General features: G+C 44.6%; 1 protein-coding gene across 12 annotated transcripts in view; it reads left to right on the top strand.

Annotated features, from left to right (window-relative positions):
* The window catches only part of MAMLD1 (mastermind like domain containing 1), a 134,448-nt gene that overhangs the window by 64,283 nt on the left and 53,102 nt on the right, over positions 1-17,063 (top strand). For all 12 annotated transcript variants that reach the window (XM_080991088.1, XM_080991086.1, XM_080991085.1 and 9 more), the window contains one exon: positions 10,790-12,409. In XM_080991088.1, the coding sequence (XP_080847214.1) occupies positions 10,790-12,409 (1,620 nt within the window). The remainder of the gene's footprint in view (positions 1-10,789; positions 12,410-17,063) is intronic.

Raw genomic sequence — 17,063 nt, 5'->3', positions numbered from 1 at the left:
CAAAAAGGAGCCATGGTTTGTTTCACTCCAAACCATGATCTGAAGCCTTGCCAGGCCTAGCCAAGGATTGCTTGGCTCAGGAGAGGTGCAAAGTGGGAGTGATCTGCTCATTCACAATAAATCTCATTAACCATATGCTGTGTGAACACTTCCACCTTAGTTACTGCACCTCGATTCTAAACGTTTCCTTCCCGAAGCTGCTAGATGAAGTTACATTTGCTTGTAAAATGTATTTTTCGGTTCACACTGTTGGGTTTTTATGTAGTTAGTCATAGAGTTCCTAGTCTTTATTCATGTTTTTTGGTTTGTTTGCAACTAACAAAAACAAACACCAAACTAAACTCCAAGAGGAGCATTTATTGTGCAAATATGAGTAGCAAGAAATAATTCCTTTTTTGAGTCTTTATTTCCACAACGCACCCAAAGTAACTGCAATAAGGAACCTTTTTAACTGTTACCTGCAGAGTCAAGACTGCTCTTGCAATATGAGTTGTTTAAAATATTAGTGCCTGGGTTACTGGCTCTACGTGATTGTTAGCTCAGATGTGGGGGTTATGGCTGACGATAGGAGAAACCTTTTTTTGGTCAAGGAGAGCAGTCTGTACTTCCCTGCTTTAGAATCTGTAGATATCAGCTGGTATAATGGATTTACCTGGGACACACATGCATTGGCTACTCAGCATGCAAGTAAGATGCCACCTCAGCTAATTTCAGGGCTCCTGCTGATTCCAATGGGGCTGCAACATCAAATGGCGCTAGAACATTTGCAGCTTTCTGAGCTGTCAAGAAAGCCGCAAAATAGCCTACCATAACGTCATGGAGTATTGATTTCCCAAGAACAATCAAGGCTAGAACTGTTTTGTTTTTCCAGACACACTACTTTATCTATTCTGGACCAAGAACATTTTGTTTCAAGGTTGGCCTTTGCTGAAGGGCTGAGATTGGGGAGACCCTGTGTCAAGTCCCAGAATGTTCCAACCCCTGTCCCCATCCTCTAGTTCTGGAGCCGGATGTTCTTAGCAGTACAGTCATACCTTGAGTTGAATGTCCTTTGGGTTAAGTGTGTTCGAGTTGTGCTCCGTGGCAACCCAGAAGTAACGGAGCGCGTTACTTCCGGGTTTCGCCGCTCGCGCATGCGCAGACACTCAAAATGACATCATGTGCGGAAGCGGCAAAACGCAACCCACGCATGCGCAGACGTGCCGTCGTGTCTTGCATTCCATTCAGGATGCGAACGGGGCTCCGGAACGGAGTACCACTGTACTTCGTTCCCTTTTGCCCTTGCTTCCTCTCAGTGTGCAATGATCCCCCAGCACCCCAATGCTCCTATAGTCTCTGCTGACCCTTCACCCAACAAGTGTCGTTCTGCTCACCTCTGCACTCCGACATCTTACAGTGCTTCCTTATGCCTACCCTGGACAGTTGTGCTGACACTTGGGACTTGCCTCTTCCCTCCTTAAATTGTTGCTGGCATCCATCGGTCTTGAGAAAGATTAGAATAATGTTGGATAAAAAAGATATTTGATCTTTTCTTTGTAAACTCTAATATATATATATATAATATATATATATATATATATGAGAAACAATGGAGTGTGTGCCTCCAGGGGCAGAGTCAAACTGCTGTGTTAGCAGCACTGAAGTAGACCTCAACCAGAGCACAAGCCTGGGCAGTGTGCATGGAGGCTCTGGGCTGCCCAGATGACAAGACCCATCTCTCAGACTTGCTGATGTGGTCCAAAGGAAAGCAGAGCAAGATGTTTGGCACCAGCTCAGCTGCAGGTGTTGCCAGAAGGAGGCGTACAAGGCACCATCCAACCATCTTAGGGACTCCTCTCTGGATCTGTGTACATCCTGTGTACAGATGGATGGTGCCTGAGCCTTTGCTTCTCTTGAAGATGTCCTGCAAGGCAGGGGAGAGGGGGAGCCTTCTCATGAATAAGTATGGCCACAAGGCAGCAGTGGTTTGGAATCAGAGTTCTCCTTCTAGATGGGCTACCTTCCCACTTAACTTCCCTCAACTTCCCACTACAGCACATGCAGAAACTGCCTTCTAGACAATTGGCCCCATTATTGGTCTTGCCTGCTCCATCTTCATATGCAGGGGAAGTCCCTAACTCATTGAAGGTTTGAGACCCACTGGCTGCCCTCACCTTGTTTTAGCCAGCCAGTTGTGAAGCTATTCCCAGGTTGAGGCCACTGCAAAGGTGCAGCATGGGCTGTTGCCCCAGGCACACACACGGTGGCACCCCCCCCCCGCAAATGCCAGAAAGACATGTGCCATCACTGGGCCACTGTCGCATGCTGACAGCTTCTAGGAGCCACAAGTGGGAGCTGAGTGCAGGGTGCAGACCAAAGGTGGACACATTAACCAGAACAATAATCCCCCCCATAACACCCCATACACCCCATCTCCTTAAATAGGACACTACTATTAGTGTGGGTCCCAAACTGGGTCAGCTACAAATACAGAGATCACATGCTCTGTGCTTCTAGCCTACCAGTGCCTGGCAAAGCACAGCTGTGAACATTTCCTCAGACATTTGCCACCTGTGTTTAGCTTTCATTCCCTCCAGGCTGCTGACCACATGCAGGCGGCCACTTGCTCCTTCTCTTAGACAAACAACATTGTTCTTCTCTCCTTGCCTGCCTATTGGGCTTGAGGTGAAAGCAGCAGTGGGGAAGGGGCTGTTTGGGCTGTTTTCTTGCTTTGACCTGGCTCCACTGGTCCCAGTCCCCTCTTCCAGGTCCCTCATTTCTGTTTCATCCTGACAATTTGGTGTAGGGCACTCTTTGCCCGCGCTTACACATTCCCCTGGCGGTGATCCTGAGCGTCATTCTCTTTTTCTGAGGCACCCGCACCCCCTGCCCTCTCTGGCACCCTCCTGCATGCCCTCTGTGTATGGCCAGTCATAGGGCGCAGAGTGACCCATGACACTTTTGTCCTTTGCAGCCCAGTGCCCAAAACTCTGTATCAGATACACCAAGGTTTGGCAGAAATCTTGGGCACAACTGGGGTCTCTGCTTTCAGTTTTTTGGGGGATCCAGGATATTAAATTACTCACCCCCCATCTCATTAGGGCAAGTTAGCCCTCAACCTAATGGAAGTTAGAAGTTAGAGTGGTGATGAGAAATAAAGTTCATGATGGATGGACCTATATCCAACTACCGGCTGTGGTGGATAGATGGAATCAGATTTTTCTTCATTTGAGTTCCTGTGGGACATCAGCAAGACTGGGCTGCGGCCTTCACGTTTTATGTATGGGGTTTCTGGAGATAATGACATGCTGGATGTTGGACAAGGCAGAGCCTTGTTTTGTTCTAGCGGGACATGTTTTGGTTAGGTTTATATGTTTTCACATTTTTTTTACAGTAGTCCTTGATAAGAATGGTTTATGGCGTATGGTTTAAGCTAAAGAGGATGATAAGAAAAGAATTTATTAATGAGGAATCCCATACTTAAGCTTCCAACACTGCCGAGTTCGCTCTCTTAGTGTGCAGACTTAGAGCATGGACGGTAACTTTGGGCAAGAGAAGCTGAGCTCGCTTTTGGCTTCTTACGCCCTCAGAGAATTGGGAAAGATGAAGCGCAAATGGCCAGGCAAAAGGATGGTAAGTTCTAGGGTTTACTGAAGAAATCTGTTTATTTCTGTAGTGGTTGTTTTAGAGTGCAAAACTCCTTCGGGAGATACAAAGATAGCAAGCAACAGCATAGAGATAAAAAATAATTAGAAGCTTAAAACTGTCCTGTTTTAACTTGTGTAAACTTTTTACATGAACTGTGGGCAGCTGGGAAAGCACAATGTTAAGGATTCCTTGTTCTTTCCATGTGGAGGACTTGGGCATACAATGCACAGGTAGATGTGTTCCTCCCAGGGCTCTGTATAGAAACAGCCTTGGTGCTCCCTAGAGAGTCAGAAAAGATCAGACCCCTTAGAAATCCCATTTGGGGTGTTTGTGTATGTAAACCTCTCCATTTTTTATTTATTGGTGGAGGATATCCACATTGTGGCATCACAAGAAATTAATGTAGTCTAAGAAATTACTGTAAAGAGTGCCAGAGGACTTTGAAATTAATAGACTATAAAAGAAAGTGACATAAAATGTTACTACAAGCATTTAGAAAAGAGGTAAAGTGAGGCAGTGGTGATGGGAAAGCATTGAGTTTGGAGATTGATCTTGATTTACAGCCACAAATGAAAGAATTGTGCTTTGCAGCTAGAGAAAATAGGAGAAGCAAAAAAAATTAAAAAGGGGGGGGGGGAGAGAGCCGTTCTTCTTTCTTCAACTGTCAAGTTAATAACACTTGTCAGTAAATGAAATGTGAAAGTTACAACTAAACAATATGCCCAGTGTGGCTGCCGTTAAGTCTTCGGATGACTAATTAAGAGGCATATTCTGCAAAGAAGATGTTACGGGGAGGAAACAGTGTTGTCTGGTTCTTTACAACTATGTTTGTCAAATGCAATTTTTGCGATGCTACCTTGTGCTTTTTGGTGGTTTATGGTGGGTCTGTTTTAGAGTGTGGCTTTTTAGTGAAATTGGGAGTTTGCAGACCTTTTATCCAAAGAAAGATATTTCTCAACTGTGGATTTTAAAATTTGTCTTATGGGCAAACTCATTTTACAGACTTTTTTTTTTAGTTACACAAAACTCTAAAATAAAATAAAAACTGTTAGACGTCTTTTGCACAGTTTATGAGTTGTACCTGTTTGGTTTGTCTGGATTGCTGATAGTTAGTAGATGAGCAAATGTGTTTGGTGATCTTAGCAAAGACTGTTTGTTGCATTGGGGGCTTTGGGGTGGGAGGTTGAAAAAAGAAATGAGGAAGAGGGAAAGGTAGCTAAAGACAGATATAATAGAGGTTATTGATATACAAGATGAAGATTTGAATTGATACGCAAGATGAAGATTTGGAAACGTAGTTTGAGTTGTAGTTTGAGATTAAAGGTGGGTCTTGAAGACAACTTCGGTGGAAGTCCTTTATATTCTTTAACAGAAGTCTGTGAAAAGATCCCACATCTATTCGTTTTGCATTTCTTCTGCGTGCACCGACACAATAAATATGTTTGCATCTGCTGGAATCTTTGCAATATATTTTAAAGTGATGCAGGGAGTTAAAACTCACCCTGAGATATTAATGCTAAAATGCTCTGAAATGTGTTTTGAAAATGAAAGATTCTCATTTTCTAGCCTGCCACTATTGGAGTTGTCTATGCACTCTGCAACAACTTGCTTCTTTTCTGCCTGTGTGTCATACAGCTTAGAGGCTGTTCTAGCTGGGGTTGCCTGCTGAAGAAATGTGCCTTCTTGTAGCTGTTATGCAAGACAGGATGTGAATTAGTCTGGAGGAAGTGACACGGCCTATGGTCATAATTTAAGAAGGCATCTATCATTAACAGTTTTGAAGGATGCAGTGTTCTGCCTAGTTACAAGCTCGTGTGGGGAGGGTGGTGATCATCCTGTCAGATACCGAGGAGAATGTTTTCAGTGCTGTTAACCTGCCTGATAGTGGGCTCTTCAAATGTAAGCTTCAACTTGCTGTCACATCAGCCCAGATCAAAGTGATGTTGACAGGCAGGTTGTGATCCTGGAAGGCAGATCTGATTAGGCATTGCTTGTTAAGAGGGAGGAGAGAAGACCTCTTTTGTTGTTTAGTGTAGTACAAATACATAAGGCAATAAAAATGTCGGCAACACTGCAGTCGCTGATAAGGGATGAATAAGAATATTGTATATTCTTTGGATTGCTGCAAGGTTAGGCTAAGCTTGGACAAAATGTCAACTGCAGACTTGTAAGAAATGGGGATAAAAGCCAATAAGAGAGTGGAACCGAGACTTCCACCTCTCTCCAAATGCTTTGACAGCCCCTTTGCAAAATAAACCAAGCTGTGAGCTGGCCCTGGACAGAATCCTAACTTACCCATGCTATTTTTAAAGGGTAGGTACCCCTCTCTCTTACTCACATCCACCTTGGAGTAATTGTAGCCAGTCATAACATGACTGTTGACTCAGGAATTTCTCTACCTGTGTTAATCCTAGAGTGTCTTCAGAGGTGACTAGATCTCTTATTTGCACTGGGATCTGAAACACACAGACAGTTGAGGTGCAACTGCTTCTTGTCTTAATGTTCTGCTTTTTGCAGCCTGCCAGCGTTAAAAAGAAAAGTCAGTCAGCTCCACTCTTGAAATGACTCTTTCAGAGCAAGAGAAATATTAAGGATGAAGTGCAGGTTTATGCTTGGTTTGCACTGAAGTGGTAGAAATTAAGGGATGGTCTGCTCCTACTCTTTCAAACAGCAGTATTTCACTTCAGCAACAACTTCAGTAATAAAGTGCTTCTTTTCACAATTATCCAAACTGCTAGCTCCTAGGTTCAATCACTGGTGTCGCAATGTCAGGCTGGGAGAGATTTTGTGGAGCCATTGCCAGTCTGTGTAGAACAGGATTTTCTAAACTTGGGGTCTCCAGCTGTTTTTGAACTACAATTCCCATCATCTCTGACCACTGGTCCAACTAGCTAGGGATGATGGTTATAGTCCAAAGACAGATGAAGAACCAACACTGGGGTAACCCTGGTGTAGACAATTATTAGCTAGATATAGACCAGTAGTCTGAATCAGTGTAAGGCAGCTTCCTGTGTCCCTATGTTCCTCAGCCAAATTCTCAGGGCAGTTTACAAGCTTTTAAATCAATAAAATCAATTCTGTAAAAATGGTATCAACTAGCTATATAAAAATCAGCACAAGATAAACCTACAAGCCAGCACAAAATGACAGAACACTTCACAAACTATTTACCAGTTTATTTTGCTGTGTCCTACTTAAAGTAGGAGGCTTTTTGCTTTTAAAATAAACTATTTTTTTTCTTTTGCAAAAACACCCTCTACCTTGGCATACATGCTTGCAGAAGAGCTGTAGCACCAAATTCTAAAAACTAGGGTAGCCTAATGGACAGAGTATGGGACGCGGGTGGTGCTGTTGGTAAAACCTCAGCACCTAGGACTTGCCGATCGCATGGTCGGCGGTTCGAATCCCCGCAGCGGGGTGCGCTCCCGTCATTTGGTCCCAGAGCCTGTCAACCTAGCAGTTCGAAAGCACCCCCAGGTGCAAGTAGATAAATAGGGACCGCTTACCAGCGGGAAAGTAAACGGCGTTCCGTGTGCTGCGCTGGCTCACCAGATGCAGCTTGTCACGCTGGCCTCGTGACCCGGAAGTGTCTGCGGACAACGCTGGCTCCCGGCCTATAGAGTGAGATGAGCGCACAACCCTCGAGTCTGGCAAGACTGGCCCGTTCGGGCAGGGGTACCTTTACCTTTAATGGACAGAGTGATGGTTTTGTTTTTGGGAGACTTGTACCTATCACCCCCAGTTACTCTGAGCTATGGTGTATCCAGAAAACATATTTTGAAGGGGCCCAAGAAATTCTGCTATGGTCTGTTGCAATTTGTGTGCATAATGTAGGCTTTTCCAAAATTACGGTAGATCTCCAGCTGTTTTTGTACTACATTTCCCATCATCTCTGACCACTGGTCCTGCTAGGTAGGGATGATGGGAGTTGTAGTCCAAAAACAGATGGAGGCCCAAGTTTGGAAAACGCTGGCATAGTGTATGCTGTTACAACACACTTATGCATTTCATTGGCCCAGTTTGTGCGTAATGCTAAGCCAAAGCATGCATACCTTGAACAAAACTCCCCCCTCTCCCGATCCTGCTGTTGTTGTCCTACCCAAAGCTAAGCCATGGTTTGGTTTGGTGTAACGCAATCTGTGAGCCCAGGCTTGTGATTAGTCTAAACACCTGTTGGCTTGGTAGTTAAAAGGGTATGTATCGCTTTCCCAATTACTTCTTTTCTTCCAATGCAAGATTTGGATAAGCATTACAGTACATGGAAAACCTCCAGTTGTTAAAATGACTGACGGAGGAAGCTGGTTTCTGGCCTTCCTCCTGTAAATATATTCTGGAAGGGTACCAAACAGCATTGCTCCTGAAAACAAGCAATTGAGGGAGAGATATTTCTAGAATACTCCATCTGTAGCATAGGACTAATATGCAATACTTTTGTACTTATTAGAAACTTTTCTTGCTGCAGGCAACCCAAGACAACTTTACAAAAAAAATACACCGAAACACCCCTCACATCTGTTTTATAAGGCCATAGATTATTAACAGCCAACTGCCTGGTTGAAAAGGATTGTTTTTGCTTGGTACCTCTGCCAAGTTGGTGCCCACCAGATTTTTTAGACTCCGACTTCTGTCATGGGAGTTCTGTTGATGACACACAAAGGGCTCCAAATTAGCAAGGTTGATTTAATCCGTATCAGTCCAGTTTGGGGCTAAATTTTAAAAAGTTGTTCCAGATTGATAAGGAGGCTTAAAAATATATATCAATTTATTGTTAAAAGTTTTCAATATAAAATACAGTAACAATCAATCTGTCTCCCATATAGTGGTGGCAGGCTTTAAGCTTTCCAGCCAGGCGTCTGCCATTGGACATGTGTGAGGGCTCTTCTGAGCTGTCCTAGCCATCTGCTTGAATCCCATGACACCCTAGACTTTAGCCAGGTCTTATTCTCCGCAAGGTACTGAATGACTGCTCTAGGGGTACAATTGCTGCCTGAGCAAGAGAGATGGCAAGTTAGACCCACCGCTGTAGTACAGTGGTATCTTGGTTTACAAACTTAATTTGTTCCGAAGTCCATTCTTATACCAAAGCGTTCTTAAACCAAAGCGTGCTTTCCCATAGCAGCGGGGGACTCAACAGGAAGCGGAACATGTTCTGCTTCCAAGGCAAAGTTCACAAACCAAAACACTTACTTCCAGGTTTTCAGCGTTCTTAATCCAAGTTGTTCATAAACTAAGCTGTTCTTAAACCAAGGTACCACTGTATCCTAAATTCTGACGTTCTGCAGGGAATGGCTCACACCTTTCAACGATATGCTACATGTTTAAGTGTAACAAAAGCAGGCACTGACTTTTACTTGATGGGGGGGGCAGCTGCCCCCCTGCCCCCTTGATTACGCCCATGTTTCTTAAGGTGGAATCTTGAGGTGCAACTAGGTTGAAGGTTTGTGGAGTAAGGTTAAATTTACATTGTGTAATGTAAAAGATCACTTTTTATTTTGTATAACAAATAAATTAAAACATAACACCCCCCACCAACAGCCAGACTTTTTAGAAGGTAATCTTAATAAAGACTACAAAGCATTTTGAAGTGCTACGTAGATTATGTTGCTGAATTGAGCCTTCATGCTTCCTTCCGGAATATTGTTGAGTACAGTCTCTTCTTTTTATAAAAGTGATGGCCAGTCTTTAGATAATTTCCAAAGGCACTATCTCCCTCTTGATAAATAAGAGCATAATTTTAATACCCTTAACTCAAAGCAGCAGCATTAATAAATGATTTAATCCTGTTGGCACCTAGGTCATGCTTATTAACATGGTGGGCCACAGATAATTGCATTTTGACGAGATTGACAAGCCATCTCAAGTGGCCCTGATTGAAACGTTGTACAGTGGTACCTCTGGTTACGAACTTAATTCGTTCTGGAGTTCCGTTCTTAACCTGAAACTGTCCTTAACCTGAGGTACCACTTTAGCTAATGGGGTCTCCTGCTGCCACCACATGATTTCTGTTCTCATCCTGAGGTAAAGTTCTTAACCCGAGGTACTACTTCCAGGTTAGCAGAGTCTGTAACCCAAAGTGTTTGTAACCCGAGGTACCACTGTATTCTGCTTTAATAATACTGAGATCCTATGGCGGTGGGGGGGGGGGAGTTACTTTTTCTCTTGCTGGTTTCTGGTTTCCCAAATTGCTCTGTTACAGAGGTCCTTCTTTTCATAAAATCTATGCTATGCTAACATTTTTTGTTTAATAAATTAAGATAATATTTAAAATCCCCCCCCCCCAAGTAACAACAGGTTGACTGGTATGGATTGCGGATGACTAAAATAAATTAAGTCCTTAGCTGTCAGTTGCTGTTTTTGAGCAGGCGGGAAACATCTGTGGTTAGGTAGCTTGAAAGATTATAGTCTGTTTAAATAGCTGAGACTGTTTTGTTTTCCTTGGTTTAAAAAGTATGCTGATTATTTCAAATGCTCTGCCTGTAAGGAATGTAAAATAGTTGAGCTGCTTCAGTATGGACTTAATATCCCTTGCTGGCTATGCGTTGCCAGCTTTGGTCCATGATTTCATTCAAACCTGCTATTGTTTGAACAAAAAATTAATTTCTATAGAATGGGTGGTTGGTTTGTTCACACAAAGCATGCTGCCATAATTAAAGAAGAACCCAGATCTTTAAAATGTGACCATATATAAACATATCTATATGAATGATCTGAGTTCTCTCTTAATTATGACAGTGTGACAGAAAATGCTAAACATTTCTAAGAATATGTGTTATAAAAATATGATATACAGAGTTTTATAGTATAAGAAAGAAAGATAGGTCTCTGCCCTCAATCAGCTAGCAGTCCTTAGAAGCTGAGAGGGTGAAAATGAAAGGGGCAGGATAATGGGAGAAGCAATAGGAAACCCAAACCTAACTGCATACTTAGATCATTTTTGCAGTGGAGATCAAGAAGGTTGGGAGCTAAACAAGGACTTAATTGAAGGTGGTTTTGAGGAGGGAATCGTTTAAATGGAACTTTGCCTTATGCCTGGATGTTTTGGGTAATCCTGAATTGATCTGTCCTGATATTTACTTATTTTTAGAATATTTCAGGTATATTTCCTTTGCAGGTTTAGATTCCCTGTTAGGTAATTAAAAACGTTTTTGTCTTACGGTTGCAGGGACCCATTAAGAGAAAGCTAGACGATGACGGTTCTCCAACCTCTACCAGCATGCCTGAGGCCAGCTTTCCAAGCGACAGTAAGAGACTCTGTCTTGACGACGTCACTCTTTCCATGGGACATGGGGCCAATCCTGTTTCGTGCGCAGATATGCAGCAGTCCCCATTCTCCACCAGCCACACTGCATCCTCTATGGGAGTGGCAGGGCATGGAATGCTGCTTGAAAACAACCACATGAGTGGTAGCAGTATCGGTTCTCCATTTCAAGTGCCACCTAACAATGAAGTAGCACAGAAGGGGCCCTTAGGTGGCCATTTTGATGAGAAAGCAGGAAACATGCATGCTGTGGACCAGGAGCTGCAAGATCTGCTGGAGGAGCTGACGAAAATGCCTGATCCTTCTCCCAACGAGTTGGACCTTGACAACATCTTGGAGAAAGATCCCCTCGGTGGCCCATGCCACCCGCAGCAATCCGTCAGCAGCACTCCAAGGGCCTCTCCGCAGACCCCGCAATTCGACAGCCATGTGCCCAACAAAGACTTATCGCAGGGGTCTCCTCAAATGAGGCCTTCATCAGCCGGCACAAGCTACCTGGTTCCGAACCAAATCAAGAACATTGGTTCACCGGTTTCTTCAAACAACGCACCAAACAAGAGCCAAGCTCAGTCTATGCTCCAAGGAGCTATGCCCAGCATGCCTGGCACCAACTGGCATGCGCAGCAGCTAAAGCAACTGGCTGCGAGCAAGCAAGGCCCAACTGCTAAGCCTCAAGCTTCCAGTTGGCCTGCTATGTCATCACAAGGCCTCTCTCCTCCTTATCAACAAGGATCGTCCCCTCACCACCAGCCATTCAGCCCTCAGAATGTCATGGTGTCTGGCATGAGCTCTAGCAGTGTGCCAGGGAGCAGCATTCAGAGTCCTCAGAACTCCCTGCTCTCCAGCATAACATCTGGTAACAACCCGCCCGGCGGTCCATCTCCTCCTTATGGTTCCGAGAAGCTTTCTAGCCCAGTTCTCAACCAGCAGCCGTTCAGCCCGCCAAATCCTATCCTGACCAACATATCCGGCAGCAGCATCAAAAGCCCACAGAGTACCAGGCCCTCCCCACCATACAGGCCAGAGAAGTTGTCGAGCCCTGCTCTGCACCAGCAGCCCTTTAGCCCTCAGGGCACCATGATGCCAAGCGCCGCCTCTACAAGCAGCTCAGCCAGCATGCAGGGCTCTCTCTACAAACCCATGTCGGCAACCCAGGCCAAAAGTATGGGCATGATGATGCAGCAGCCCTCCAGCAACATGCAGTCGGGCTTGATGAACGAAAGCGACCTGGGCAGCCAAGACCAGTTCTCCTTCAGTAACACCAAGCCGCTGTCCCATTTCAGCTCTGAGCCCCCAGCTCCAGCTCCTCAGAAGATAAATTTCCCTACAGCCCATAGGAAGACGCTCCTGCACTATCTGCAGGCAACGGGGCCGGTGCCCCCGCCACCGCCAAAATCTTCTCAGCAGTCCCAGCAAGTTAACAGCAGCCAAGGCCAAGTCATGCAGCAGCAGCAGCAGCAGCAACAACAACAACAACAACAACAACAAATGATGCACCCGGCTCCGGTTCCGCGGCCTCGACAGGTACAAACGTCTTCTGCTTTTTGTTCTGCACTCCTATACCATATGCCCTTAGCTACCGGTGGCGGACCTGTTAGTATGTTCTTTGCTTCTACCCCGTGTTACGTGGATGCCTGCTGTCTAACTGTGCATTTCTGACTGCATCTACCCTGCAAGGATGCCCTGACTCAGGATGGGGTGGGTGACTGGGGGTGGTGTATGTCTCTCTCTCTCGCTCTCTCTCTCTCTGTGTGCATTTAAATTGATGGTGTCTTTTGGGGAGCAGGGGCTATGCTGCTGTCCATTTCTCTATTATTATTTTTTAAAGTTAATTTCTTAACATGTATGAAATCTGATTTTATTTAAACTACCCAGGTTAGTGCATCCGGCTGTTAACCAGAAAGTTGGTGGTTCAAGCCCACCCAGGGATGGCAGGGGGCGGCATTGCGGGGGGTTGCATCGGGGTGTCTTCCCACCCTACAATTCTGTGATTCTATTCAAGGTGGTGCACCAGGCCAGGTGGGGAGTGGGGAGGGGACAATTAAAAATACAAAGGGCTAAATATAAAGGACTACGAGGATTCATGCTGTTTATCACAGCATCATTTATTTTTCTTTAAATATATGGATTGCTGGGGTGGAGGTCAGGTGGGTCCATGATGACAGATGCCCATTGCATTATGTGTTACCTTAAAACACAACAATTCTCTACAGCACAATGGCACTCATTCTCCCTCGAATGTGTTTGCCATCACAGCAGCAGACTCATACCCATTTTATTCCCATATTCATGACTGTGCTATGATCTAATTTGGTTTAAAATGCAAAGCTGCACGTATTCAAGGTAGAAATACATATAAAGCATGGGACTGGGTGGTGGGAAGGCAATAGCGGCATTATTTACCCAATTCATATGCTTCGAGCCTAAAGAGTCCAGGGTCTAAAATTGTCCAGCTGCACCCAGCCCGTTAGAAGATGAATTTCATAAAACTAAGCCGTGTGTTGACTTGGCAGACTTCCTCGGGGAAGGCATTAATCAGCTTTGGCTGTGTCTTGGAGACAACTTGGTCCTGCAAACAGCCAGGCTCTACTTTTCAAAAAAAGAAAAGAAAGGGGGGGTCCTGAAGCAACAGTCCTGAGTCCCTGGAGGGTGGTGAAACATCTTTTTTTTTTAAAGCAAGCAAGCAAGCAAGCAAGCAAGCAAACAAACAAACAAACAAACAGGCAGAGCCTTGTGCTGCTAGACTTCTATCCAGATGTGGTTATGTAGGAGGGCTTTTTTTAAGACAAAAGAAGATGTCGGACCCTGGAAAACAATTCAGCATTGGATCCCATAACTTGTATATGGTTGTGATATGCTGTGAGTTCTGCTATGGTTGAAGCCAAGTTTCAATTTTATGTTCCTTATAAGAGCTTCATGGTGTTGTGAAGCCAAATGAGCCCTGCAGATGATGTTTTGAATAGGAGCAAGTAGGACTTGAAATACTTGATGCAGCCATTCTTCCAGAATGACCTTTGGGGTGGGGGGAGCAAATAACCTTATTTGCCTGTTCTGCAAGGGATCTGGTTGCACATAGAGCAATAAAACAAAAGGATTGCCACAGGCAGGTTAGCTTCTTGGGAGTTATCTTACAAGGAGCTCTCTGGTGACTGGTTGATTGCAAAGGATTATTGCAGAGTAGCTGGTGGTATCTGCCGTGAGGCTTTTGAGACAGAAAAAAATGGCAAAAGCCCTGTATTCTATTTGGGAACAAAGCAATTTACATTAAGCATAATTTCTCATACATTTCCAAATTTGGCACATGCCAGCAAAGCTGTAGAACCCACTGCCCAACAGACAGGTAGCATTAGGCCAACCAAACAGGAACGGCAGGCAAAATCCCACCTGCAAGTAAAAAAAAATTTTTTTTTTTAAAAGTACTCTATCTGTTTAAGAGTGCTTGGAATGTATCATTTTCTGTCTGTCTCAGGCACATGAGAAGAGGTTCTCCAACACAGGTAGTTTCTTGAACATGCTCAAAAGTGCTTCTGTAACCCGTAGGGGTCACCTTTGCTCAACTGGCTATGATCTCCTGATCTTCTTCTTGAGAGGTATGGACTGAAATTTGTCCATACAGAAGAAGTCAGGGGTAGCAAAGCGCCAGGTTTGACACCCAAGCAGTTTTGGACCTTGAGTTTCCCTAAGGTGGCCGGCAACATCCCACAATGGGAAGGGAAACGACCCTCTTCAACCTTCAGGTCAATTTCTTCCCATTGTAGTTTGTCTATCTGCCCAGATCAGCTGAGGAACGAGACAGGGGGACTGTAGCAGCTTCTGGAGCACTTGAGTTGCAGTTGTACTCATGCCTGCTACAGTGATTTAATTATTTTTTTATTTTTAAAAAACACCCTCTTCTCCATGGGTCTTTATTTCTCCTGGACTATTTCCCCCTGTTTAAGTTTGTTCTTGAAACTACCAAACTGGGAATGCAGGAATCTTCTGTGCTGATGAGCTATAAGAATCCAAGTCTATTGTGACAATAAACATGAGCAAAGACAATTTCACATTTTCAAATCGGTTAGGTAAGCTCATGACGCCTGACTGGTTTTACTAGGGAAGACTTATAACATTAATTATGTACTAAACGACAGCTCTGCTCTAGATTTTATATAGCTTGTTAAGCTGCCTCTGAATAACAAGTGAGTGGAGGATCAGGGCATTTATTTTTAAGAGCTTAATGGCTTTTATCACAAAACGTGGATTCTGAGTGCAAACCTTGGAACAGCCCGTGGAGACATAAATGGATTATCACAATTCTGGTATTGCTCAAAAAGTTCTCTTTCATATTGCAGTGTGTCTGTTTCTCATGGGCTAAGGGTAAAAGCATCAATTGATTAATAGGATGGAATAATCAACTAATTAATCACAAGTCAATGGTGTGGATTTTTAAACAGAGTTTTTTTAAGATGAATGACCCTTGGTGCAACTGTGTTCAGGGCTTGTGACCTGATTGTGAAACGCAAACACACACTCTGCCTAAGAGTCTTGATTCTCACAATGCTGTTTGAGGGCGGCTGTTCTCAAAACTAGGAATGATCTTTCTACCTGGTTTGATCTAAGAAACATGGTATCTCAAGTAAATATTTTTTTAAAACGAAACACTGATGCAGTAATTAAATTCAGTTCATTTGTCATTTGAGAGCAAGATGAGAGTTTCTTTAGGTTTTAGATTGTACCTTCGTAGCTGGGTCACCACAGGGCTTTTTTCAGGTGGAACTCTCCAGAACTCAGTTCCGGCACCTCTAAGGTGGGCACCGTTGCCATTATAAGAGAACAAGGGAGGCATTCATTGTGAGTTCTGGCACCATTTTTTCTAGAAAATAAATAGTACTGGGTCATCATTGCCTTTTGCTTTCCTAGTCTTCCAAACCTACTAAAGGAGTACACACACTTCATGTCCGTGGCTTGGCCCACTTTCGTAATGTGAGTTCACTCACTGCTTCTCCAGAAAACAAAAGTGGGAAAGCTGTGGGGGATTTCAGTTGACTTGACTGAGTCTGATCCTCCTTGAAGGAGAAGAATGGGGAGTTTGGCATCCTTTTTTACACAACATATTTATTTAAAGCATTTTTAACCACACTCCTTAGCCAAAAAGCTTCCAGAGTAGCTTACATATGATCAATAAAAACAAGTTGGTTCTGCCCACAAGCTTACAGTCTAAAAACCACAACAGGAAAAGGGGATAGGAAGGGAAATGAGGGGGAGAAGCAAACTGGAGCATCTGTTCTTAAAGTTAAATAGTAGTTCTTATAATCCCCATCTGGAAAGGAGACAGTTCATGCAGAGGAGGAAGCAAATGGAGCTGGTCTCTTAAGCTGATGGCATGGCCCACTCCCATATCTCCCTTGCCTGCAGCTTGATTGAATGGCAGCTGTCAGGCAACAGCCAAGGGAAGGAAGGCCCAGTTGAGCTGGTCATTCATCAGAGCCATTGCAGTGGCCCTGTTTAACCACCTCTCCCTGTTGAATTGTCAAGGCAGGAGTCAGGAGCAAGTCAGCAATAACTCACAAGGTGTCACTGAAGTTAACTCTTTATTCAAAGAAATCAAAGCAGTGCAGGGCTAGCAATCACAGCAACATTTCCCAGTAGGTCTTGCCCCAATGAGGCACTTGCAAAGACCGAAGGCCTTCTGACTGCTCTCTAAGGTTCCTCCTTCCCCAGCAGCCTAAGGCTCCTTTGCCTGGTCTCTCATTGCACCACCTTCTTCATTTCTCTCTGTGTTCTGGGAGACCAGGGGGGAGAGAAGCTGGTCACAGCAGGAGGGGGAGGCTCCTTGGCTTCTTCAGCTGCCTGCTTCCACTCTGCCACCTGGCCCCCCCTCCTCTCCCACCTCTGAGTCTGAACCACTCTCTTCCCCAGCCTCTTCCTGCTCACCAAGCCCTGTTGCCTCTTCAGCTTCCAACACCACCTCCTCCCAGTCTTTTCCCTCTTCTCCCTCTGGCCACTCATGATCTTCCCACCACCAGTCCCCTGGCTCTGAGCCACCTTCTCCTGGAGGTTCCCTTGGGGGTTCCCCAGCTGGTTCCTCCCACCACTTCTCTGCATCCAGTTAGTCCATGACATGAAGGAACAGTGGAAACTGGTTTGGTACAGTGGTACTTCAACAGCACAACCTTTCGTCACAATGGAGACACTCTGA

The sequence above is a fragment of the Podarcis pityusensis genome (assembly GCF_964106645.2).
Source record: "Podarcis pityusensis genome assembly, chromosome: Z".
Taxonomy (NCBI): domain Eukaryota; kingdom Metazoa; phylum Chordata; class Lepidosauria; order Squamata; family Lacertidae; genus Podarcis; species Podarcis pityusensis.
The sequence above is the reverse complement of the archived record's forward strand: the minus strand, read 5'-3'. Positions and strand labels throughout refer to the sequence as shown.